At 43.7% G+C, this 26,825-nt stretch overlaps 1 protein-coding gene and 1 long non-coding RNA gene across 2 annotated transcripts; one reads left to right on the plus strand and one right to left on the minus strand.

The window, feature by feature from the left end:
• Positions 1-556: 556 nt before the first annotated feature.
• Bnip3 (BCL2 interacting protein 3) lies at positions 557-22,097 on the plus strand. Its single transcript, XM_040752372.1, has 6 exons — positions 557-714; positions 10,067-10,214; positions 10,982-11,063; positions 20,002-20,108; positions 20,188-20,337; positions 21,088-22,097. Exons 1-6 carry the CDS (start codon positions 684-686, stop codon positions 21,131-21,133), a joined length of 564 nt encoding a protein of 187 aa, XP_040608306.1. The 5' UTR covers positions 557-683; the 3' UTR covers positions 21,134-22,097.
• Positions 21,433-26,053, minus strand: LOC121142425. The gene is made up of 2 exons (XR_005879449.1): positions 24,246-26,053; positions 21,433-23,272 (listed from the first exon to the last, which is right to left on the minus strand). It is a non-coding gene; the product is annotated as an uncharacterized LOC121142425 (long non-coding RNA).
• Positions 26,054-26,825: the final 772 nt, after the last annotated feature.

The raw sequence follows: 26,825 nt of genomic DNA on the forward strand, positions 1-26,825 counted from the left end.
CACTCCAGGATTGGTTTTTTTCTTAAAAATTCAGCCAAAAATCCTATCTGGAAGTGTTCACAGAGACAGCGAGACCACCGCGCGCTCCCGTCGCTGGCGCCCGCAGTTTCGGAAGCTAGGGGGATAGAGGGGATCAACCGCGGGCAGGAGGGGCAGGTCCCCACCCCACGCTAGCCACAGCGGAGTCTGGCGTCAGGTCCTCCACGTCACGCCTACTTCAGGGCCCGGCCCTGCCATGACCACTTTAGCCTGGTTTTAGGCCCCTCCCCTAGAGCCTCCGCAACTCACGCACTTCGGAGCCCCAGTGCCCCAAGTTTCTCCCCTCTCTTGGCAGGTCCTCTTCCCAGTGGCTCTAGCCTCAGGCCCCGCCCCCAGCCCCTTGCTCAAGAGCTTAAAAACAGCCGCCCTCCCGCTTCGTGCCCCGCCCCCTCCTCGCCAAGGCTCCGCCCTGCGCACGCGCCGCACGTGCCGCACGCGCCCCGCGTTCCTCCTCCACCTGTAGGCCCCGCCTCCCGTCCAATGGACGCCGCCGCCGCGTGCGTCCCGCCCCGCCCCGCCCCTTGTCCCTCAGCCCCGCGTCGCCTGGCCTCAGAGCAGAGCAGGCAGCGGGCGGTTCTCGTATCTTTCGGTGACCGCCGCTGAGGCCTGCCGCAGCTGGGCTCGGGCCCTTTTGTCGAGCCACCATGTCGCAGAGCGGGGAGGAGAACCTGCAGGGTAAGGCTGTGGGCTGAGAGGGGTCGCGGGGGCGGCAGGGTCGCGGGCCGGGGTGCCGTGCGTGGAGGCCGCGATGCTGCGAGGTGCAGCCGGGTTGGGCGGTGAGCCTGGGTGCATCTTACAGACAGTCTCTATACAGTCAGGCCGGGCTGAATCTTCCGTGGTCTGTTGTTCACACTGTCATAGTTCTGTGTCTTCACAGTCTCTTTAGGTCAGGCAAGCCTCGAACTCCCCGAGATCCTTCTTCCTCAGCTTCCTGAGTAGCTTACATCACAGGCCTTCCGCGGCCCCCACGCCTGGTTCAACCTTGCTGAAGTGAGCCAGGGGGAGCAGGTTGAATATTCAGTGTTTTGATTGAAGTCATTAGTGCTTATGACCATGGTGCCTCTCACTTTTCCCACTTGGTGCTGGCTATGGAACCAGGTTTGAACGTGCAAGGCCAAGTGCTCAACCTCTGAACAACACTGCTACCATTTACATTTGGCTTTTGAACTTGGGATCATCCTGCCTCAGCCTCTGGAGTAGCTGGAATTAACAGGTTCCTCCCCCCCCCCCATCTACCCCTGACTTGCTTTGTCATCTCTTCCTAGTGGAAGAGATCTAAGGCTTCAGACCACTGTCATCTCTTTCTCAGAGTTAAAGGATTGTTTTCCTGTTTTGTTTTTGTTTTTTGGAGACAGGCTTTAGGGGTTTCTGTGGCTTTGGAGCCTATCCTGACACTCGTTCTGTAGGTCAGGCTGGCCTCAAACTCAGAGATCCGCCTGCCTCTGCCTCCCCAGTGATGGGATGAAGAGTGTTCGCCGCCAGGACTTGGCCTCTTTAAGAAGTGTTGGAGCCGGGCGTTGGTGGCGCAAGCGTTTAATTCTAGCACTCGGGAGGCAGAGGCAAGTGGATCTCTGTGAGTTCGAGGCCAGCTTGGTCTACAGAGTGAGTTGCAGGCTAGCCAGGGCGACACAGGGAAGCCCTGAGGGCTCCAAAAGAGAGAAAGGAATGAGGAGATAGGGCTGGGGGGTGCAGATTGTGTGGAAGAGAGCTACAGAATGGGGTGAAGTGCTTATAATTCAGCCCAGTAACTTCATTGTAAGCATGCAGCCTTTACAGACTATTAGCACCGAGCAGACAGCTGCGGTTTTGCAAGGCCATCCTGAATTGTTTGTGCCACCTGAGGGCCACCTGGTGGGTCTGGGTTGAGAGCTCAGCCTTAATCATAAAGGCCCAAGAACTGGAGGAGGATCCTTTTGACTTTGTATTCTCTGAAGCAAGAGTTCACTCAGTAAAATGAGCTTGTAAATAAACATAGGAGGGCCATCTGAGCCTTTATAGTGAGTGTTTTATAGGGCCTCACTGTTTCTAAACTCCCAGAACTCTGCCTGCCTCTGCCTTCCTAGTGCTGGGATCAAAGGCAGGTGCTACCGCACCCAATTTAGTGGGAAGATTTGGATTTTGGATTTTTGAGACTTGGTTTTTCTGTGTAACTCTGGCTTTCCTAAAACTTGTATAGATAGCAGTCCTTGAACTCAGAGATTTACCTGGTGATCTCCTGGAGTGCTGGAATCAAAATCATACAACACTGTGCTGGGCTGTTAAGAATTTTTAAAAAGCTTGTATTAAGATTTAGTGAGCTGCATTTATTTATTACTCCAAACAAGATTTTAGTAGGCACAATTTAATCAGCCTAATACATCACAGAATCTGTATTTTAAAACTATAGCCATGTTAGAAAAAAAATCTTGTAATTCAGGTTTTACTCCTTAACGGCAAAGGTTGTAGTTTCTCCTTTGATAGACTAGAAGCTTTATTGTCTTTTCTCTTAAAATAAGATCAAGGATGTTTTATAATGTTTTCTGTAAAATCACTTTTGTAGTTACTGAGATTTTATATCTAACACTGTTACTTAGATTTCATCTCTGGAAGTTTCTGGGTACTCCTAAGAGGTCTCAATTACCACCTAATTCCTTGACATACACTTTAGACTGCTGAGTCATTGGTAAAGTGAAGTTGTCATTTGTCATTTCAAGGGTTAAGATGATTTTTGTTTTTCTGCTTTGCTTACTCTATAAAAAGATGGTTACCGTGTGGAAACTCACGCTAAGGATTTGGGCCATTGTTTGGGGTGTACGTGCAGCCCGGCACTGGCTCACCGTCCAGCCCAGGGTAGGAGGGGTCACTTGAGTCACATGGGATATCTCAGCTGCCCTATGAAATGTGAATCCCAGCTTGGAGTCTGAGCTCCTCTGCCTGCCTGTTCTGCTCAGCTTCTTGTTTACTTCTGAGGCTGAGTGCTGTGGAAGCCTTGTTGGTAGGTGGGACAGCAAATATTCCCCTTAGCAACCTCTGGGACCAGTTTTCCTGAAGGTGTAACCCATAAAGCTGATTGGTTCTGTTCCCTCTTTACCTCTGGTCCATCTTACTGAAAGATGTTTAGAAGCATGACTGGCTATTTCTTATTCATATGATTTTTGGCATGCAGGAGGGGAGATAAGCTTTGTGATACTTCTATGTGGTATTATTTATTGCCTGAAAGACCCACTATATAGACTCAGTAAAATCTTCACTCAGCTGCCCCTGTCTAATAAATGATTCTGTGGTTGCAGGCAAACTCAGGGGCAGGCTTGCATGAAGAGAAAAATATTGTTAGACTGAAGGGGTTTCTTCTAGGCTCTAGCTGAACCTCTGAAAATTGCAGTAAAACCCAAAGGTAAAGTGGAAGTGGAAATAAGGATGACTACCTGAGTTAAGGACATGCCACAGACTGTTCAGTACCAGAGAGAGAGAGGGAGAGGGAGAGGGAGAGGGAGAGGGAGAGGGAGAGGGAGAGGGAGAGGGAGAGGGAGAGGGAGAGGGAGAGGGAGAGGGAGAGGGAGAGGGAGAGGGAGAGGGAGAGGGAGAGGGAGAGAGAGAGAGAGAGAGAGAGAGAGAGAGAGAGAGAGAGAGAGGAAGAGAGGAAGAGGAGAGGGAGAGAGAGAGGAAGAGAGGAAGAGGAGAGGGAGAGAGAGAGGAGAGGGAGAAGGAAGTCGGTAGCCTGGATTGTCTACCAGGCAGAGTATGTTCAGAGTTATTTGCCAGCCAAGTCTTTTGTTCCCCTCCTATAAGAGTTGAGACAGCAAAAGCTGCTTCTGGAGAAGCCCTGTGTGATTTGGGAGCACTACTGCTTCCCTCAGACAAGCTCCCTTGCTTGACTTTCTTTGAATGCTATAGTATTTGCATCATTCTGCTCTGGCACTACATTTCTGTTTTGAGATTGTGTGCCTTGCCTACTCCTCTCTGAGGACCTTTAGCTCTGGCTGGATGCTGTCCCTGTTTGAGCTGGTCAGCATATTTGCTTGAACCTCTAACTGTTTTCAAATTGGGTTCAGCTTCTGGAAAACCATGGAAAAAAATCACAAAGGTGGTTCTTCTTCAATAGCCATGATTGAGTCCTACCACTCCTAGGAAGTAGGGTGGCTTTGAGAACAGGGACTTTGCTGTGTTTCCTCCATATGGGGTTCTGTTGGCTGTAGTTATTGTTAGGCATTGATAGTCCACAAGTTTGCCTTGGGATATAGAGGGTAGTACTCCAGGGATTGTACTTACATAAGCAGTACTCCAGTAACCCACTAAGGTAGAGATAGTTTTTTTAATTTAAAATTTTTTTTGAGATGTGTCCCAGCCTGGCCTTGAACATAGGTTCTTAGACTTTTATCCTTTTCAACATCTTGAGCTCTAGGATTGCCATTTATGTGGTGCCATAAATTGCCAGCTGCAGTAAGCATGCTCTTCAAGTACTCTTAATCAGCTGAACTACATACACTCAAGGAGCCTGACTTGGATGACTGACCTAGTTTCACTTCTGGCCAAAAACAATTTAGGGGAGGAAGGGTTAATTTGGCTTACATTCCATTGTTGAGGAAGTTGAGGGAAGAACTCAATGAAGCTAGTTACATCATATCCACAGTCAAGAGCAGAGAGAGGAAGAGTGTGCCCATATTGCTCATTTACTGGTTTTCTATTTAGCTTTCTCTAACTTTTAAACTGTTCAGGACCCCTTGACTAGGGGCTGAATCTTCCTATACCAATCAACAATCAAGACAGTGCTCCATGGATAAACCCATAGACCAACCTGATCTAAATAATTACTCAGGAAGACTTGTTTCCTGTAGGGTTGGCAAGATAGCTCAGAAGGTAGGTGCTTGCTCCCAAGCCTGTTGATCTGAGTTTGGTCCCTAGAAACCTGAAGCCCACATGGTAGAAGGAAAGAACCAATTCCTTCAAGTTCAAATACTTCACAGAGACCTGTCTTCTCAGTTGTTTCTAAGTTGTGTTAAGTTGATAAATTAAAACTAGCACAGTGACCAACCTGGTTTATATAGTAAGATTCTGTCTCCAAACCAAATGAGGGATTAGCAAGATGGCTCAGCAGTTAAGATCACGCACTTGTTCACAGCCACCTGTAACTTGAGTTCCGGGGGGATCTGATACACTTTTCTGGCTTCACTGAACACCAGTCACATACATGATGCACAAACATACATGCAGGCAGAACACTTTTTTTTTTTTTGGTTTTTTGAGACAGGGTTTCTCTGTGGCTTTGGAGGCTGTCCTGGAACTCTCTTGGTGTCCAGGCTGGTCTCGAAATTACAGAGATCCGCCTGTCTCTGCCTCCCGAGTGCTGGGATTAAAGGCGTGCACCACCAATGCCCGGCCAGGCAGAACACTCTTATGCATAAAATAAGAGCATAATCTGCTTCTTAGGGAACCTGAGTTCAGTTCCCAGTGGCTCTAGACTCAGGGAGATTAAGTTATACTTGCCTTGTGACTTGTTGGTGTAGCTCAGAAGTGGGAGAGAGGGGTGGAAAACAGAAATCAGGTCTTTGGTGCCAGCAGAACTGCTGTCTTTCTGATAAAATAAGTTGTGTGCTGATTGAGGAAATTTTTCGTTGTTGAGAAGCAATGCTGTGCTCTTTTAAATTTTATTCATTTGAGACAAGGTCTTGCTCATTCATGTAGCCTAGGATGGCCTTAAACTTGCCTTCAGCTTCTAGGTGTTCTTCTTTTAGAATTGTAGAGAATTGTAGGTGTACTCCCCCACCTTCCTTGTTTAAAAGGTGGAAGATCCTGTTGAGTAACTGCCGGGTGTATGTAAATAAGTAGTGTCTTCTCTGGTTTCCAGGATTTACACTTCCTATCTAGTCACAGGTTAATGATAAAACTAGGTCCCTAGTAAATCATTCCTGGAGATGGAGCTGTTGGACCCAGCAGATCATTCTGGATGGGATTTTTTTCACCCCCTCAAAGGTGCTGGGCCTCTTGATTTTTGAAAGCACAGCTATGACATGAATCTGTCTCCTACAGTTCAGTGTTCGAGGGTACTGTGATGAGCCCAGGTGAAGGGGCTGATGAGGGAAACTGGCTTCCTCACAGACAGCATAGACTGGAGCTTGGGCTTGCTAGCTTCCACAACTGTGAGAAATAACTTTATAATCATAATCACCAAGCTGTGGCTTACTGTTACAGCAGTATAGATCAGGACAGTGGCTCCCTGCATTGTGCAGTAAATACACACACTTCTGGCTGTTGGCTCCTGACACAAGCTACTAAACTTGGGGCCATTTCCTGAGTGTCTGCTCTTTGTTTTTATTTTTATTTTTTTTTTGAGATAGGTCTTTATATACCATAGTCTTTTTTTTTTTTTTTTTTTTTTTTTTGGTTTTTCGAGACAGGGTTTCTCTGTATTGTCTTGGAGGCTGTCCTGGAATTTGCTCAGTAGACCAGGCTGGCCTCGAACTCACAGAGATCTGCCTGCTTCTGCCTCCCGAGTGCTGGGATTAAAGGTGTGCGCCACCAATGCCCGGCTATACCATAGTCTTATACTTTATAGATGGCCTGAACTCCTGGTACTCCCAAGTGCTAGGACTCACAGGGACATGAACACAAATCTTTTTTTATTATTATTATTTTTCGAGACAGGATTTCTCTGTGGCTTTAGAGACTGTCCTAGAACTAGCTCTTGTAGACCAGGTTGGTCTCAAACTCACAGAGATCCCTGCCTCTGCCTCCCAAGTGCTGGGAATAAAGGTGTGCACCACCACCGCCCGGCTGAAACAAATCTCTTAGCCAGGAAGAGTTTGATCCTGTTACTCAGGTCTATTTTGTAAGAAGTCCCCTAATATGCTAATGAGATGTCTAACTCTTGTAGACCAGGCTAGTCCAAACTCAGAGATCTGCCTGCCTCTGCCTCCCAAGTGCTGGGATTAAAGGTGTGCACTGGGCTGGAGAGATGGCTCAGTGGTTAAGAACACTGACTGTTCTTCCAGAGTTCCGGGGTTCAATTCCCAGCAACCACATGGTGGGTCACAACCACCTTGAATGAGATCTGGTGCCCGCCGCTGGCATACAGACAGAAGATTGTATACATAATAAATAAATAAAATATTTGTTTAAAAAAAGGTGTGCACTACCACCACCCGAAGGGTCAAGAGTTTCTGATGAGTGTTAAAATACTTCTTTTGGGAGTTTTGGAAGCTGTATAGTGTTCTTGTTCCCAGAGATCATGCATGTGTGGTCTGCTTTGGAGACTCACTGTGTACCTTTAGCTGGCCTGGTACTGGCTCTATGTAACAGAACTGCAACAGTTTTGTTTCTTTCTCCTGAGTTCTGGGATTGCAGGTATGCCCCATCATGCCTGGCTTTTTAAGAGGATTTTCTTGTGTCACATGTAGCACAGGGCACAAATTTCTTTAAACTGGTAGCTTAAATCCTCCTATCTCTATTGGGTTATAGGTATGTGCCACCATGCATAGTTCCTTTTTCTTTTTGGAGGTGTGTGACTCAGATCCACCTGACTTTGCTATCTGAGTGCTGGGATTAAAGGTGTGCCCTATCATTGCCTGGCCAAAATTTTTCTAAGAAAGGAATTCTGTGTAGTCCTGACTGTCCTTGAACTTGATGTGTAGACCAGGCTAGCCTCCCAAGTGTTGGAATTAGTCATGGACTGCCATGCCCAGCCTACCCCTTGTCTGTTAAAGGATTTTTCTTTTATTGCCTTTGTGTGTGTGTGTGTGTGTGTGTGTGTGTGTGTGTGTGTGTGTATGAGAGAGAGAGAGTGCATGAGCGCATGTGAACAAATGTGTTCCTTTACCCACTAAGCCATTTTAATAGTTTGACAAAGGATTTTTCTTTTTTCCGAGACAGGGTTTCTCTGTATTATTTTGGAGCCTGTCCTGGAACTTGCTTGGTAGACCAGGCTGGCCTTGAACTCACAGAGATCAGCTTGCCTCTGCCTCCCAAGTGCTGGGATTAAAGGCGTGCACCACCAATGCATGGCTCAACAAAGGATTTTCTATAAACAAATGGACCTATGAATCAAAATAGAGAAATAATCCTGGGCCTAGAATGAGACCCTATACTTAAACAAATACTCAAAGTACCAAGGGCCAGTGAAATGGAAGGGGCTTGCTGTCAAGACTGAGTTCAATCTCCAGGAACCAAATGATGAGAGAACCCAACTATTGCATGTTGTCTTCTGACCTCCATATGTATACTGTGCACAGGTACCCACACATCTACATACAAACACTGAATAAATAGAAAGCCAGCAAGTGCCACAGGATGGGAAGCAGAGACAGTCTGCAGTAAAAGATGCTGCTGATCCAGAACATGGCATTCAAATCCAGAAGAGTAAAAGTCAGACCAGTAATGGAGTGTTGGCACAGTGTGAAGTAGTACAAACTCCTGTTGGGCTGCATGCTGGCTCAACTGTGTCAGGAAGCAGTTTGTTAGCATTAACATTTAAAACACCTGCATTTTACCCACTAATCCCATTCATAGATACATAGTAGAAATGACTATAAAGATAATTCCAGGGGCTGTATCTATCTGTCTATTAGTTTTTTGAGACAGGGTTTCTCTATATAACAGTCCTGGCTGCCCTGGAACTCTTTGTAGACTAGGTTGACCCCAAGCCCTGGGACAAAAGGTGCGTGCCACCCAAATCTCTCTCTCTCTCTCTCTCTCTCTCTCTCTCTCTCTCTCTCTCTCTCTCTCTCTCTGTCTCTGTCTCTGTCTCTCTCCCTCATCTATCTTGTCTCTCTAAGAATAGGCTTTGTAGCACAAACTGACCTCAAGCTTGGCAGTCCTTCTGCCTCAGCCTCCTGAATATTGGGATTATAAGCATGTACCACTATGTTCTGCTGAAAAATATACACATGTACACTCACAAACATTTGGCAGTAATGGGGATTGATACCCAGAGCCTAATGATTTCAAGGCAAGAACACTGCCACTGAGCTACACAGCACTAGCCTTATAGATGCATTCAGCAGACCAAACTGGAATCAAGCTACTGATATAGCAGTACAATTATTTTTGTGGTATTGGGGAATCAAACTGTACTCTTGGACTTCCATTTTTAATGTGTGTACACTGTACTTCTTTACAAATGTAAAGATTTGTGAATACTTGAAAGGTAGATTGCTCTAGTGAGTGAAATATAACCAGAAAATTAACTATTCTATTTCAAAACTTGCTAATTTGGTTTCTGATAAATACCGAGCAATAGTTATAAATGTGAACTTTAGAGCTTCAGGGCTGTATGATCCTGGAATGTGGAAGTAGTTTAGGTCTTCAGTGAGACCTGTTGACCCATGGCTATAAACCTAGTTCACAGAAGGCAGAGGCAGGGGCCAGACCTCCAGTTCTTCACCAGCCTAAACAAGATGACCATCTTGGCCTCTGTAGAGCAACAGATTTGTAGAATACCTGCATGGAATAAAGGAATGGCAAGAGATACAGTGCAGTCTCAGCCTCAGGAACCTAAAGAGAGTCCAGCAGACCAGAAATGCAAGTGTCTAAAGTGGCATTAAAGTAAGGCCCAGAGTGATGGCTTATCATGTGCCACCTTTGGTATTTCATGAGAATGTGAGTGGGCAGATCTTTCTATCTGTGCGTCTGTCCATGTCTGTCTGTCTGTCTGTCTAGCTAGCTATCTAGTTTTGTTAACAAGGTCCTGGCTGGTCTTTAACTCAGAGTACTGGGAATAAAGGTATGCGTCATCAAGCCCTATGAGTGGATAGGCTTTCCTTCCCTTTCCTTCCTTCCTTCCTTCCTTCCTTCCTTCCTTCCTCCCTTCCTTCCTTCCTCCCTCCCTCCCTCCCTCCCTCCCTCCCTCCCTCCCTCCCTCCCTCCCTCCCTCCCTCCCTCCCTCCCTCCCTCCCTCCCTCCCTGGGTTTCTTTGAGTAGCTTTGTAGACCAGGTTAGCTTTGAACTCACAGAAATCAGTCTGCCTTGCTTCCCAAGTGCTAGGATTAAAGGCATGCACCACCACCACCGCCTGGCTGAGTGGGTAGATTCTAACTACCCTTTTTGTTTTCTTCAGGCTCCTGGGTAGAACTGCACTTTAGCAATGGGAACGGGAGCAGTGTTCCAGCCTCCGTCTCTATTTATAATGGTGACATGGAAAAAATACTGCTGGATGCCCAGCATGAATCTGGACGAAGTAGCTCCAAGAGTTCGCACTGTGACAGGTATGTTTGCTGGATGTCTTTTACAGTGCTGATGTTCTAGCAGATGGATAATCACAGTTGTGCATTTATGGGTGGCCTCCAGATCTAAGACCACATTTGGGAATAACTCTGAAAGCAGTCCTGATACAAGGAACCCTGGAGTCTGCTGGGATGAAGTGGTCTGGGGCTTAGTTTGGAGGGACCATGTTAAACCTGGGGGCAACTAAAAAAGTTCCTTAGTATATATTCTGCCCCTTTTTTGAAACTGCTCACTGTGAACACTGTGTAGTTTTGTTCATGACCCCCAGCTGGCTTGTGTTCCTAGGTAGCACTTCTAGGGAGTGAATCTAAGGTGTATGCTGAGAGTCAGTGATCGAAGGTCAGATGCTCTGAGGGCTGTGCAACAGATCATGCAGGAGGGTGGAGCTTCTCTCAGAACTGTCTAGCAGACTCCTCTGTGCTCATTGTTTGGCCCTGTTCTGGTGTTAGGCAGAAGGGAAGAGAGAGGCATGCTACTGCAAGTCCTCTACCACCTCCCTTACTGAGGCAATAGCCCTGCTTGGGATTTTTTTTTTTTTTTTTTGGTTTTTCGAGACAGGGTTTCTCTGTGGCTTTGGAGGCTGTCCTGGAACTAGCTCTTGTAGACCAGGCTGGTCTTGAACTCACAGAGATCCGCCTGTCTCTGCCTCCCGAGTGCGTGCGCCACCAACGCCCAGCCCCTGCTTGGGATTTATGCTTGTTATGTCAGAATTAACGTGCTGCTCTGTTTTGTTCAATTCCTAATCAAGCCCACCTCGCTCCCAGACACCACAAGATATCAACAGAGCTGAAACAGACAGCCACAGCTTTGGAGAGAAAAACAGCACTCTGGTAAGCCATGGTAGGAGCATGCTATAAAGTTCAGCATAGTGCGTACAGAGAATGCCACATATTAAGGTGGCCAAGGAGTCCAGAAGAGGACACGGGATCTTCTGGAGCTGGTTACTGGCAGTTATAAGCTGCCTGGTATGAGTGGTGGGAACCAAATTCAGGATCTCTCCATGAACAGCAGCATTTTCAACCCAATATTTTAGATTTTTATTTAGACAGGAACTTCCCATTCACCCTACCTTTCTTGGAACTTGCTATATTGACGAAGGCTGGTCTTAAACTCAAAGAAATCAAACTGCCTCTGCCTCTGCCTCTTGAGTGTTGTGATTGAAGGTATGTACCACCATGTCCACTAGTGTTGGGGATCTGAATTGAGGGTCCTGATGCTTGCCCAGTAAACATTTTATTTACTGAGCCGCCTTCCTACTCACCACTCCCCCTTTTTAATAGTTATTTTGTTTGTTTGTTTGTTTCTAGAAAGGGTTTCTCTATAGCCCTGGCTGTCCTGGAACTAACTCTGTAGACTAGGCTGGTCTTGAACTCAGAGATTCCCCCTGCCTTTGCTGGGACTAAAGGAGTGTGCCATCACTGCCCAGCAAGCTGACTGTTCTTATTTATACCATTTCTGTATAGTAGTTTGAGGCAGTGGAATAATGTCTCATTTTTATTTAGTAGTGCTATACCTTATGCATGATGCTTAATATGGTGAAGATGAATAACATTTTCTATAATAGTTGTCTCCTCCTGTGCCAATTTTTATCAATGTCCCATCACCAGAAACCAACTGTCTTTACCTCTAGCCTAGGCTTTCTCCAGGGAATAATCTCTGATCCAGTCTCAACTCCAAAGGCCTCTGGAACTCATTCAGCCATCTATACATTTGAGTGCATGTCCACTTTTGGAGAAGTCATGTTTTTAATTTTTTGTATTATTTTACTCAGATCCAATTTTTTTTTAATTTTAATTTTAAATAGCTTGTCAATCCCAGTTCCCTCTCCCTTCCTACTTCCGCACCCCCCCACCATCCCCTCCATCCTCCCTTCCTCATAGGGGATACCTAGAGTCTATCATTTCACTCAGGGTAGGGTCCAGGCACTTCCCTAAGAGTCCAGGCAGAGAGAGCAACCCTTTGTGTTATGGACACACGATGTCTGTTAGTATTTGAGGGATGAACACTGATCCACTGCTCAGGACCCCATAAGTAGCCCAGACCTCCTCACTGACTCTCACATTCAGGGGGTCTGGATCATCCATGCTGGCCTCCCAGCTGTCGGTCTGGGGTCCAAGAGCTCTCCTCTGTTTGGATCAGCTGTCTCTGCTGGTTTTGCCAGCCCATTCTTTGCCAATTTGCTCATCGCTCCTCTCTCTCTGTCGCTGGGTTCCTTGGGTTCTGTTCAGTGTTTAACTGTGGGTGTTTGCGTCTGCTTCCATCAGTCGCTGGATGAAGGCTCCAGGATGGTTATAGACATCAAGTTCATTATCAGGAATGGGCATTCGAGGTGGTCTCTACACTATTGCTTAGCTTGCCAATTGGTGTCCTTGCTTTAGATCACTAGAGGTCACAATGGTGCCTGATCTGTCTTCTAACCTATGATTCCCTCTTCCCCCATCCTATCCCCCCAGTCAACCTTCCTGTTCCTCCACGACCTACTCTCTGTTCCACTTCTCCCCCTCTCTATTTCCTACCCCTCGACGTGTTCCCCATCTGTTCAGAGGATCTTGCCTCATTTCTCTTCTCTTGGGTACCATGCATATCCTTTAGGTTCTTTCCTGTTTCCCAGACTCTCTGTCAGTGGAAGTGTAGACTGGCACTCTCCTGATCCATGTCTAAAATCCATATATGAGTGAGTACATACCATGTTTGTCTTTTTGTGACTGGGTTACCTCACTCAGGATGGTTTCTTCCAGTGCTATCCATTCACCTGCGAATTTCAAGATTCCATTGTTTTTATCTGCTGAGTAATACTCCATTGTGTAAATGTACCACATTTTCTCTATCCACTGTTCAGTTGAGGGGCATTTAGGTTGCTTCCAGGTTCTGGCTATTACAAATAATGCTGCTATGAACATAGTGGAGCAGATGCCCTTGTTGTATGAATTTGCCTCCTTTGGATATATGCCTAAGAGTGGAATTGCTGGGTCTTATGGTAGATCGATTCCCATTTTCCTGAGGAATCTCCATACTGCTTTCCAAAGTGGCTGTACAAGTTGGCACTCCCACCAGCAATGGATGAGTATTCCCCTCTCCAGCATAAATTGTCTTCAGTGTTTTTGATTTTAGCCATTCGACAAGGAGTAAGATGGTATCTCAAAGTTGTTTTGATTTGCATTTCCCTGATGGCTAAGGATGTTGAACACTTTCTTAAGTGTCTCTTGGCCATTTTAGCCTCCTCTATTGAGAATTCTCTGTTTAGTTCTGTGCCCCACCTTTTAATTGGATCCTTTGGTGTTTTGGAGACTTGCTTCTTGAGTTCTTTGTAAATTTTGGAGATTAGCCCTCTGTCAAATGTGGGTTTAGTGAATATCTTTTCCCATTCTGTGGACTGCCTTTTTGTCTTGTTTACTGTGTCCTTTGCCTTACAGAAGCTTTTTAGTTTCATGACGTCCCATTTGTTAATTGTTAATCTCAGTGTCTGTGCCACTGGAGTTATGTTCAGGAAGTGGTCTCCTGTACCAACTTGTTGAAGAGTATCTCCCACTTTCTCTTCTAAAAGTTTCAGTGTGGCTGGATTTATGTTGAGATCTTTGATCCATTTGGACTTAAGTTTTGTACAAGGCGATAAACATGGATCTATCTGCAGTCTTCTGCAGACCAGTACCCAGTTATGCCAGCACCATTTGTTGAAGATGCTTTCTTTTTTCCATTGTATAGTTTTAGCTTCTTTGTCAAAAAAATCAAGTGTTCATAGGTGTGTGGGTTAAAATCAGGGTTTTCAATTTGGTTCCATTGGTCTACCTGCTTATTTTTGTGTCAATACCAAGCTGTTTTCAGGACTATAGCTCTATAATAGAGCTTGAAGTCAGGTATGCCTCCTGAAGTTCCTTTATTGTATAGGGTTGTTTTGGCTATCCTAGGCCTTTTGTTTTTCCATATAAAGTTGATTAATGTTCTTTTCAGGTCTGTGAAGAATTGTGCTGGAATTTTGATAGGGATTGCATTGAATCTGTAGCCTGCTTTTGGCAAGATTGACGTTTTTATTATGTTGATCCTACCAATCCAAGAGCATGGGAGATCTTTCCATTTTCTGGTATCCTCTTTGATTTCTTTCTTTAAAGACTCGAAGTTCTTGATATACAGCTCTTTCACTTCCTTGGTTAACATTATCCCCAGATATTTGATGCTGTTTATGGCTATTGTAAAGGGTGAGGTTTCTCTGATTTCTTTCTCAGTAACTTCATCGTCTGTATATAATAGGGCCACTGATTTTTTGAGTTTACCTTGTATCCTGCCACTTTGCTGAAGGGTTTATCAGCTCTAGGAGTTCCCTTGCGGAGTTTTTCGGGTCACTTATATAAACTATCATATCATCTGCAAATAGTGAAAGTTTGACTTCTTCTTTTCCTATTTGTATCCCCTTTATCTCCTTTTGTTGTCTTATTGCTGTAGCTAGGACTTCAAGTACAATATTGAAGAGATATGGAGAGAGTGGACAGCTTTGTCTTGTTCCTGATTTTAGAGGAATTGCTTTGAGTTTCTCTCCATTTAGTTGGATGTTAGCTGTTGGTTTACTGTATATTGCTTTTATTATATTCAGGTATGTTCCTGTTATCCCTGATCTCTCTAGGACCTTTATCATGAAGGGGTGCTGGATTTTGTCAAAGGCTTTTTCAGCATCTAGTGAGATGATCATGTGGTTTTTTTATTTCGCAGTTTGTTTATATGGTGGATTACATTGATAGATTTTCTAATGTTGAACCATCCCTGCATTCCTGGGATGAAGCCTACTTGATCATGGTGGATGATTTTTCTGATGTGTTCTTGAATCCGGTTTGCTAGTATTTTATTGAGTATTTTTGCATCCATGTTCATGAGGGAAATTGGTCTATAGTTTTCTTTCTTAGTTGTGTCTTTGTGCGGCTTGGGTATCAAGGTAATTGTAGCCTCGTAAAAAGAGTTTGGCAGTGAGCCTCCTGCTTCTATTGTGTGGAATACTTTGAGGAGTATTGGAATTAGCTCTTCTTTAAATTTCTGGTAGAATTCTGGGCCTGGGCTTCTTTTGTTTGGGAGACTTTTGATGACTGCTTCTATTTCATTAAGGGTTATAGGTCTGTTTAGATTGTTTATCTGCTCTTGATTTAGTTTTGGCAAGTGATATCTAACCAGGAAATTGTCCATTTCCTTTAAATTTTCGAATTTTGTGGAGTACAGATTTTCAAAGTATGCCCTGATGATTCTCTGGATTTCCTCAGAGTCCGTTGTTATGTCCTCTTTTTCATTTCTGATTTTGTTAATTAGCATGTTCTCTCTCTCTCTGTCTTTTGGTTAGTTTGGACAGAGGTTTGTCTATTTTGTTGATTTTTCTCAAAGAACCAACTCTTTGTTTCATTGATTCTTCTCAATGTTCTCCTGGTTTCTACTTGATTGATTTCAGCCCTCAATTTGATTATTTCCTGGCGTCTGCTCCTCCTGGGTGAGTTTGCTTCTTTTTGTTCTAGAACGTTCAGCTGTGCGATTAATTCTCTAGTATGACTGTTCTCTAGTTTCTTCATGTGGGCACTTAGTGCTATGAACTTTCCTCTCAGCACTGCTTTCAAAGTGTCCCATAGTTTTGCGTATGTTGTGTCTTCATTCTCATTGAATTCCAGGAAGTCTTTAATTTCTTTTTTTATTTCTTCCTTTACCCAGGGATGGTGCAATTGAGCATTGTTCAATTTCCATGGGTTTGTAGGGTTTCTGTGATTTGTGTTATTGTTGAATTCTAATTTTAATGCATGGTGGTCTGAGAAGATACAGGGTTATTCCAATTTTTTTGTATCTGTGGAGATATTTTATGTTTCCTATTATGTGGTCAATTTTAGAGAAGGTTCCATGTGGCGCCCAGAAGAAGGTATATCTCTTTGTGTTTGGGTGGAATGTTCTATAGATGTCTGTTAAACCTAGTTGGGTCATAACTTCTATTAGTTCTTTCATTTCTTTGTTAAGTTTCTGTCTGGAGGTCCTGTCTAGCCGTGAGAGTGGAGTGTTGAAGTCTCCTACTATAAGTGTGTGAGATTTTATGTGCAATTTGAGCTTTAGTAATGTTTCTTTCACAAATGTAGGTGCCTTTGTATTTGGGGCGTAGATGTTTAAAATTGAGACTTCATCTTGATGGACTTTTTTCCTTTGATGAATATGAAATGTCCTTCTTCATCTCTTTTGATTTATTTTAATTTGAATTCTAGTTTGTTAGATATTAGGATTGCTACACCCGCTTGTTTCTTGGGTCCGTTTGATTGGAAAATCTTTTCCCAACCCTTTACCCTGAGATACCGTCTGTCTTTGAGGTTGAGATGTGTTTCTTGTATGCAGCAGAAGGAAGGGTTCTGTCTTCGTATCCATTCTGCTAGTCTGTGTCTTTTTATAGGCAAGTTGAGGCCATTGACATTGAGTGATATCAATGACCATTGATTGATGATTCTTGTTTGTGCTTGATTTATTGTTAGTGAAGTTATTTTGTGTAGTTTCTTCCTCCTTTTTTCTTTTGGTGTTATGTGAAGTGGGATTATATATTGCCTGTGTCTTTGTGAGTGTAGTTATCTTCCTTGGATCTAGGTTTTCCTTCTAGCACTTTCTGTAGAGCTGGATTCCTGGACACTTATTGTTTAAATCTGGCTTCGTCATGGAATATTTTGTTTTCTCCATCTATGGTAATTGAAAGCTTTGCTGGATATAGTAGTCTGGGCTGGCATTCTTGTTCCCTTAGTGTTTGTAGGACAACTGTCCAGGATCTTCTGGCTTTCATCGTTTCCATTGAGAAGTCAGGTGTAATTCGGATTGGTCTGCCTTTATATGTTACTTGGCATTTTTTCTTTAGCTGCTCTTAATATTTTCTCTTTATTCTGTAGGTTTGATGTTTTGATTATTATATGACGAGGTGACTTCTTTTTCTGGTCCAGCCTATTTGGTGTTCTGTAAGATTCTTGTATTTTCATAGGCATATCCTTCTTTAGGTTAGGGAAGTTTTCTTCTATGATTTTGTTGAATATGTTTTCTGTACCTTTGAGCTGTATTTCTTCGCCTTCTTCTACACCTATTATTCTCAGGATTGGCTTCTTCATGGTGTCCCATATTTCCTGGATATTTTGTGTTAGGGATTTATTGGTTTTGAGATTTTCTTTGGTTGGAGACTGTATATCCTCTAATGAGTCTTCAACACCTGAGATTCTCTCTTCTATCTCTTGTATTCTATTGGTGATACTTGCATCTGTAGTTCATGGTCGTTTACCCAGCTTTTCCATTTCCAGCATCCCCTCATTCTGTGTTTTATTGTTTCTATTTCAGCTTTCAATCCTTCAACTGTTTGAGTTGTTTCCTTCATTTGTTTGGTTGTTTTTTCTTGGTGCTCTTTAGATTCTTTGAGAGATTTGTTTATTTCTTGAATCCCCCCCCCCATATCATGGATTTTTGTTTGTTTGTTTTTTCCTCTATTTCTTTAAGGGATTTCCTCGTTTCTTCTTTGAGGGTCTCTATCATCTTCACAAAATGATTTTTAAGGTCTGTCTCCTCTGCTTCATCTATGTAGTGCTTTTCAGGTCTTGCTGGCGTTGGTTCCCTAGATTCAGGTGTAGTCATGTTGGTCTTTCTATTGCTGAGTGAGCTTTTATTCTGTCTTCTTCCCATCTTTTCTTCCAGTGGGTGCTGTTGGGGTCTTTCTTTCTCCACTGGTCTCCTTCCTTCCTGAAGCTGAAGCAGGGATCGCTGGAGTTTGGGGCCTGGAAGGGCTGATGTCTTTCCTGTGTGGGCGGCTCTTCTGGATGCCAGGAGCGGCCCCGGAAGATCGAGGGGATGGGAGTCGGGCAGAGGATGGGGAGTGTCCCCCCGGAGACCCAAGCTCACCTAGCTGGCTGGCTGGGATCGCCCCCAAAATTTTAAGAATGAAAAGAGAAATTTCATATTTTGAAGACCATCTTAATTATTAATTAGTATTGTATGCTGTTACATAATTTAAAATATAGCTGAAATTAATTAGGTACACCTGTTTGACTCATTTTAGAATGTTCTCATTTTCTTCTGCAGAAGTCCTCATTACTTTAGAACAGTGTTTTTGGTATTGTGAAGTAGGAGTCTTTCCTACTCTGTAGCTTAGGCTGCACTTCAACTTCCCCCTGCCCTAGCCTCCCAAGTGCTGGGATAGAAAGGCATCTGCCACCGAACTTTCTTGATGTGGTGTTGAATGGAATACCCATGACTCTTTCTATATGCTAGGCAGGCCTTTGCTAACTCAGCTCCATCTCTAGTCCCTAAAGCTTCTACATTAACAAATTGAGTAGGACTTGGGCAAAATGGGCATGTCCATAAAGGAGGAACAGACACATGCTTGGCTTGTGTGAGACAAGACTACGTAACTGTACACTGGGGGAAAGGAAGCGATCCGACTTTTTAGGGTCTGTTGGATATTGGATCTGAATTGATGCTGATTCCAGGAGACCCCAATAACCATTGTGCCCATTAAAGTAGGGCTTTATGGAGGCAATTAATGGATTTTTGGCTGAAGTCTGACTCAGAGTAGGTTCAGTGGTCCCTGAACTCATCCTGTGGTTATTTCCCCAGGCCCAGAATATTTAACTTGGATAGATATAATTAGAAGTTGACAGAATTCTTTTTTTGTGGGGAGGGAGGGGGGAGAGGGTTTTTTTTTTTTTTTTTTGGTTTTTTGAGACAAGGTTTCTTTGTGGCTTTGGAGGCTGTCCTGGAACTCTCTTGGTAGTCCAGGCTGGCCTCGAACTCACAGAGATCTGCCTGCCTCTGCCTCCCAAGTGCTGGGATTAAAGGTGTGCGCTACCAACGCCCGGCTGGGAGAGGGTTTTGAGGCAGGGTTTCTCTGGCTTTGGAGGCTCTCCTGGAACTAGTTCTTATAGACCAGGCTGGAACTCCCAGAGATCCGCCTGCCTCTGCCTCCCGTGTTTTAAAAAGTTTTATTTATTTAATATACATTGGTATTTATTTAATATACATTGGTGTTTTGTGTACGTGTATGTCTTTATGAGGGATGCCTTGGAACTGGAGTTACAGTTGGCAGAGTTCTTATATTGGTCCTGACTTGTAGAGTGAGGGCTGTTATGGTTGCAGAGGCTAAATGGAAGTCTTTTGAGTGGCCTCTGCCAGGGAAAACAGTGGATCAAAAATTCTGGAGGAATTGCAGAAATCAGTGCTACCATCAAGGACTTCAAAGATGAGGGGATGGTTCCCACCACATCACCCTTTAACTCTCCTATGTGGCAGAAGACGGATGGATTGTGGAGAACGATTGGGCATAGATGGGAGGAATTTTTTTCTTTTTCTTTTTTTTTTTTTTTTTTTTTTTGGTTTTACGAGACAGGGTTTCTCTATTGTTTTGGAGGCTGTCGGACCAGCCTGGCTGGAATTTTTTTTCTTAATGAAATAACTTGAAGTTGCGAGACCCACTATGAGGTTGGAAGACTATTTGAGGTGGGAAGATCTGCCTTTAATAGGGGCCACACAGTCTACTGACAGCCTGTAAAAAGGCCTCAACAAGCTGGGTGGTGATGGCGGCATGCCTTTAATCCCAGCACTCCTCGGGAGGCAGAGGCAGGCGGATCTTTGTGAGTTCGAGGCTAGGCTGGACCGACAACCTCAAATAATACAGAGAAACCCTGTCTCTTAAAACCAAAAAAAAAAAAAAACCTCAACAAGAGTAAGAATCTGGGGTACTGTGTTGAGCTTACATACCTTATCTCTGGTGTGGACGCTCACTTGCTTTATTAATATTTACTTTAGTCTGAGGAAGATTATATTGAGAGAAGAAGAGAAGTTGAAAGCATCTTGAAGAAAAACTCAGATTGGATATGGGATTGGTCAAGCCGGCCAGAAAATATTCCCCCCAAGTAAGTGTTTTCAGTATCATGGCATGGGCTCTTCTCTTGACAAGAGGACACATTGATTGATAGTTTCTTTCCACCCCAGGGAGTTCCTGTTTAAACACCCCAAGCGCACAACTACTCTCAGCATGAGAAACACCAGCGTTATGAAGAAAGGGGGTATTTTCTCAGCAGACTTTCTGAAGGTTTTTCTTCCGTCTCTGTTGCTGTCTCATCTGCTGGCCATTGGATTGGGGTAAGTGAGTACTAGCAGGGTGGACCTTGTCAGTTCTAGGCCCCAGCAATATACTTATGTTTACTGAGAGAGAGAGAGAGAGAGAGAGACAGAGACAGAGAGAGACAGAGAGAGACAGAGACAGAGAGAGACAGAGAGAGACAGAGAGAGACAGAGGGAGGGAGGGAGGGAGGGAGGGAGGGAGAGGGATTGTTACAGTTTAGTGCATTTTCACAAACTTATTCCTTAGTCACTGATGTCCAGAAGTAAAGAATCTCTTGTGGAAGGCCCTTGCCTCTTTATCCACCTTATCTTACACAGAAGTTCTCATATCCATCCTCTTGTGCCACCTCTGCCGTGGGTGGATGGTTCTGTTGAATTCAAAGCTCTATAGTGATAGCATTTAGGGTTGTTTTTTGTGATGGGAGAGTCGTGGGGCTTCAACCTGGGAACTTGTGTATGGTAGATAGGTGCTGTATCATTGAGTTTCCGTTTCTGCTATTGTATTTGTTCTTTTTTGAACTTGCAGTCTTTTGTGCCATTAGAATATAACTGAAAACTAAAATTAAATTTTAATTGAAATTAAGAAAAATGAGGCCAATATGAAATGCATATTTGATTAAAACACTTGATAAAGATTACAGACAATCATACTTCATCAAGGCTATTTCCCTTCTACAAGCTGTAACCATAGTAGCCTGCCCTGTTGAACTGTGTGAAGTCACCTAAGAATTGTGAGGCCTGATTGACTGCCATTCCCTTTCTGTCTAGGATCTACATTGGAAGACGCCTGACAACTTCCACCAGCACCTTTTGACAGAAGAATTGGATCTGACTTTGTTCACACAGTGAGGATTCATGTCTAAACTGTGACAGATAACTGAAGAGCTAGCATGATCCTTGGGTGTCTGCACTACATGTGTTTATTTGTTCTGTAAATGCAGTGTTCCTGATTTAGTGAGACAATAGACTCTAATATCATGACCTATAATTATACCTATGGGATCAATTAATAAGCATGTCAGACTGATGCCTACTGTAGCATTTATTAGTATATTTTCTTTGAATATTAGACATAAATAGTATAAATAATTTTAATATACTAGCAATGGTGTATTTAAAAATGATCTATAATTGTAATCTACTTAAGACACTTTACACTTCAAAAGAATGAGTAAGTGATATCAAAATCATTACAGGGTTTGTCCCAAAAGAATATTGTGGCCTTATAATCCTATTGCATAGTAGAAATTGCTACGTGGTTAATTAAATGGGTGCGGGTTATCTGTAAAGGTCTCTTACTATGTGAATTAAGTAGCAAGTAGAAGCTAAGGTTACTCACAAACCCTACTGTGCAGTCGTCCCCACCTCTTCTTGCTTTGTAGGATGAGGATCCAGCCTCATTGTATGCCATTACTGCCTTGGGCAGTCAGTTTTGTTGCAAGCACCTTCATCACTCTGCTAGATTTAATCCCACTGTTGTACTTAAATTTTGTGTGCTTTTAAAATCAGCTGTATTGTAAGCAGATCTGTCTACTTTAAAAGACTAGAAATGAAAAGAAAATAAATCTTTGCCAAATCCTTTGGAGATTATTGGATTTGCATATGGGTTGATCCGTACCCAGAGATTCTGTCAATTCAGGCTTTGCCCAGTCTTCCTCTTTTCTATAGCATGTTCTTAAAGGCTGCCTCCTTGACATGCTGTATATATCCTATTGTATTTGTTTCATTGTCCCACACTTACTCAGGTGAGTTCAAATAAAAGTAACATTTTAACAGTCTTTTGTTTATATTTAAATTATTACTGGACATAGCTCATATTCCTTTCATGTGGAAAAAAATGGTGGGATGGTCTCAAATTGTCATTCTTTTTTCTGAAAGTCTTATGTAGCTCTGGCTGACCTGGAACTCTGAGATCTGCCTGCCTCTGCCTCCCAAGTGCTGGGATGCAGCATTACACCTGGCTCCTGCATATTTCATTTTTAATTTTAAACGGTACACTAACATATGTATACAGTACCTTTTGAGGCCAGAAGAGGGTATTGGATCCCCTGGAGCTGGACTTACAATCTTGTGAGTGCTGGAAACTGAACCATCTCTCCTGAAGCACCCTCCCACTGCTGTTTTTTTTCTCCCTAATTTTAAAACTATGTTGTAAAAGCCAATTTCCCTATGTTTCAGCCTTCAGGCAGAATGACAGAAATATATTTCCAAATGGCTTTAGTGAAAAGACTTTCCTTTTTTCTTTGAGACAGGGTTTCTTTGTGTATCGCAGAACTCTATGTACACCAGGCTAACCTTGAACTCAAGAGATCTCCCTCTTGAGTGCTGGGATTTTGTGAGCTACCCTGCCCTGTAAACCTTTATGCTTCTAGTCTAGGTATGTATGTTTTGCGAGACATTACTATGTAGTTTAGGTTAGCCTGGGGCTCTAGAATCATTCTGCCTCTGCTGGGATCACAGGTTTGTCCCACCACACCTGCCTGCTTATATATATTTAAAGAAAAAAAAGACTGCCTGGGGATAGAGAAATGGCTTAGTGGTTGAGAGCGCTGACTGCACTTCCTGAGTACCCACGTTTCATTTCCAGCACTCAGATAGGTGGTTCACAGTCTAGGTCTGATACCCCTCATCTAGCCCCTGCAGGTACTAAACACAGAAGTGGTACAAAGATATTCGTGCAGTCAAAACATCCATACATCTAAAAAAAATAACTACTATTGCTCAGTTACTGAATAGGAAATCTGAAATGTAGCAAATTCCAATAGTTTTGATTTGAAAAACTGCTTTGGCCACTAATTAATGCAGTTCATGATGCAGAACTGTAGTGACCTTAAAAACAGGACAGGCTCCAGGGATGCTCAGAGGTTAAGGACACTGGTTTATGACTCCACTTCTAGGAGATTTGACACCTTTGATCGTTGTCAGTACTTCATGCATGTGGTATTTCAAAGATCTGAAAAAACAACAAACCAGTATAAGCACTTGGAATGTCAGAACTTTTACCTTAGGACTTCAAGAATCACAAAGTAAGCCAGGTGTAGTGGCCCGTACCTCTAATCCCAGCACTTGTGAGCTGAGGCAGAAGAACTCAACATTGGGGCCAGGCTTTCTTGGACTTCCAGCCCCCAAATTGTGACACAGAGACTTCTTAGTTTCGAATGTTTGACTTTATTTTATGTGTGTCCCACTAGCTCTTAAAACTGAATTTAACCTGTTTCTTTTCGTGTATGATTTGCCTTGGGGCTTTTTACCTTCCATTCTGTATGTTCTACTTCCTCTATGGCTGACTGGCTGGCTGCCCCCTCAAGTCTCCCTCTCTCCCAAGAGCCTAGAATCCTCCTACTTATTCTCTCTACCAACCACACCTTTCCCGATACTGTCTGGCTATCGCCCATTCAGCTTTTTATTAGACCTTAGGCAAGGAAAAACAACAGCACATCTCTACATAGTTGAACATATGCAGCATAAACAAGGCAACAGATCTTTACATGGTTATAAAGTAATAACTGCTATCTTAATACAGATAAAAAACAAACAAGCACAAGAATATGAAACTATTTTAGTCTCTGAGGTATCTGTAGGATGAAGAGGCTGGTTCATGAATCCATGACACAAAGGAACATGCTGCTAAAATTAAAGGAACTGATTGGTTCCCAGGATATAGCAAGTAAAAACATGAAAAATGCAAGCAAGGGTGCTGAAGCTGAGCGTTTGAGCTAGGAAATCTGTTGTAAAACAGGTCTATCTGTAGTTTCTGATTATGTGTGTTCCCATCTCAGGAACTCTGGGCAAGTTGATGGATAGGACGGGGAAGAAGTGACCATCCAGCTTTAATGTGGGCAGCTGCTACTTTTCTGTTGGGGCACTTTCTTGTAGATCCCAGACTCTGCTAGGAAGAAGCCAAACTGCCCAGTGGAGAGGCCTACCTGCAGTTCAATGGCTGGGAAGCATGCTGGCCAGCTTACCCTGCTGACACATCTAACAGTCTTCTAGGTCCAGCTGAAGCCACCTGGAGCTGAGCCCACAGTACTGCTGAGACCAAAAGAAATACTCATTCTTAGGAGAAAAGAGCTGAAGACATGTAGCACATTTCCTCACTTGTGTCAGAATCTGAGATGAACTGGCCAGAAGTGAATGAGATGTGACGGTAGGAGGTGGAGTGGGCAGATAGGAAGGAGGAGGGGCAAGAGCAGACCTAAGTACACAAGGCACTTCACTGATTCCAAGTGAATAGCAAAACCATGCTGTAGGGGCTGGGGGACAAAAGCAGGAGCCCAGTAGCTGGTGGTAGTATCTGGACTATATCCTACAAGGACATAATAGTAAACACGAGTTTTCTTGCTTCAGCAAAGTTTGTTTCTTGTAAGGGAATGCACTGTGAAATTAGGTTTTGGATATTAATATGGAGTAAAGTAAGTTAAGGGTAATAAAAGCCCAGTTTTACTTGTTCTACAAAGAAATCAGGCTTGAGTAGACTGAAGCCTATGGTGGAATCTAATGATGTTTGAAAGATGAAATGAGTCCAGTCAACTCTGCTTAGGGCACCCCCAGACACAGTGACACTAAACAGTAGATCCTACATTTAGTATCATACTTTAATGAGAAAAGCCTGGCTCATTGGAAACTTGCCAGAAAGGAAGAGCTCATATAGTAGCCATGGAAGTTGGAGACACTTGTGTGCCCATCCTGACGGGCTAAACTAGGACCCTGCCATGTGAGCTGTGACCACATAATGGTTTTTTGCTCATACCATAATGCAAGTACCCTTCAATCCATACATGTTTGGTCAGATAGGAGTATTCTTCCTTACAGAATTTCAAGTTAATACAAAAGGGTTTGATGGGAGTGAAGATTGACCACTAGGCAAACTACAGAACTGACCAGTGGAAAACAATGAGAGGCTGTGAAAGCAAGAGATGTTCTGGGGCTGGCAGGATGGTTAAGAGGATAAAGGTGCTTGCTGCTAAGCCTGATGAGTTCTATCCCTGGGCCTGGGAGAATAGATTTCCTACAAGTTGGTCTCTGACCTCCACACAAGATGTTCCAGTGTTTTTTTCATGAGATGCTTAATCAGAAATAGTAGCTTTATGCTAAAGAAACTTGGCAGATATGTCAACTGATGGTTTGATGCTGAGGCCACATCAGTTTATTTTTATTTTTTGCCTAAAATGCATAGTTGGAATTTAATCATTAGACAAAACTAGACAGGTCTAAATTAAAGGGGATTCCACAAAACAGTTGTCCAAACTCTTCAAAATTGTCAAGATCATGAGAGACAGAGACGGAAGACAAGAATAATACACCATGCATCCAAACAAGGAATGTTTAAGAACCAGTAAAACCAAGACTGTGTGGGTGAATGCGGCACCAGGGAAGCTGAGTGCTCTCTGACACCTGTTTAATAGTCCCACAGTAAAACAAAGTGGTGCCTTTTACTCACAGTGATTGTGGGCCAACAGCATTAGAACATTTCTGGAAATGGAGGTTCTGGGGTACATGCCCTCCAGTCAGCTGTGGACAGATGGAGAAGTTCTGTGAAGTCACAGGTGGAGCTACCTTTAAAAACACCGGGTTGTCTAAAAGAGCCGAGAGCACATTCAAGAAATAATCACAAGAGTCAGAAATAGGGGAAGACCTTACCCCATAACTCCTTTAAGGACTCCAAAGTCTACACTTGTTTAGAACTTAACTGAGAAAGAAACACGCCAGGTAGTGGTGCAAGCTTTTAATCCCAGCATTTGGGGTGTGGGGTGGCAGAGGCAGGCAGATCTCAGAGTTTGAAGTCAGCCTGATCTACAGAGTGAGTTCCAGGACTGCCAGAGCTACACAGAGATGAGGAGGAAAAGGGACAGGACGGGGAGAGAAAAGAAGAAAAAACTGAGTCTTTGCTGGGCATGGTTGTATGCACCTTCAATCCCAGCACTCTAGAGGCAGACAGATTTCTGTGAGTTTGAGACCAGCCTGGTCTACACAGTGACTTCCAGAGCAGCCAGGAATATGTAGAGACCCTATCTCAAACAAAAACTGCATCTCTAAAACTGGGCAGTTCTGGTGGCACCTGCCTACAATGCCAGTACTTAGGATATGCAGATGGAAAAATCCAGTTTGGGAAACAGCAAGATACAACTGGTCTGGGGTATGTAGGTCAGCTGGCATTGCAAAGCCCTGGGTTTGATCCCCAGCACCACATAAACCAGAGTAGAGACAGGAGGTTCACAGTCATCTTTGGCTTACTTAGTGAGTTTGAGGCTGGCCTGAGATAAAGAGACTAAATGGGTTTGTTTTGAGACAGGGTCTCTGTAGCCCTGGCTGTTCTGGAACTTACAACATAGATGAGGCTGACCTCAAATTCACAGAGATCTGCCTGCTTCTACATCCCAGAATACTGGGACTAAAGATTTGTGCCAGTGTCCAGCCTTCCTATCCCTCCCCCACTGTGACCCTTTTTGAGGTATGATCTCATTGTGTATCATGCTGGCATCAAAATCGTGGTGATCCTCTTGCCT

The sequence above is a fragment of the Mesocricetus auratus genome, unplaced genomic scaffold (assembly GCF_017639785.1).
Source record: "Mesocricetus auratus isolate SY011 unplaced genomic scaffold, BCM_Maur_2.0 Super-Scaffold_4256, whole genome shotgun sequence".
Lineage (NCBI taxonomy): Eukaryota > Metazoa > Chordata > Mammalia > Rodentia > Cricetidae > Mesocricetus > Mesocricetus auratus.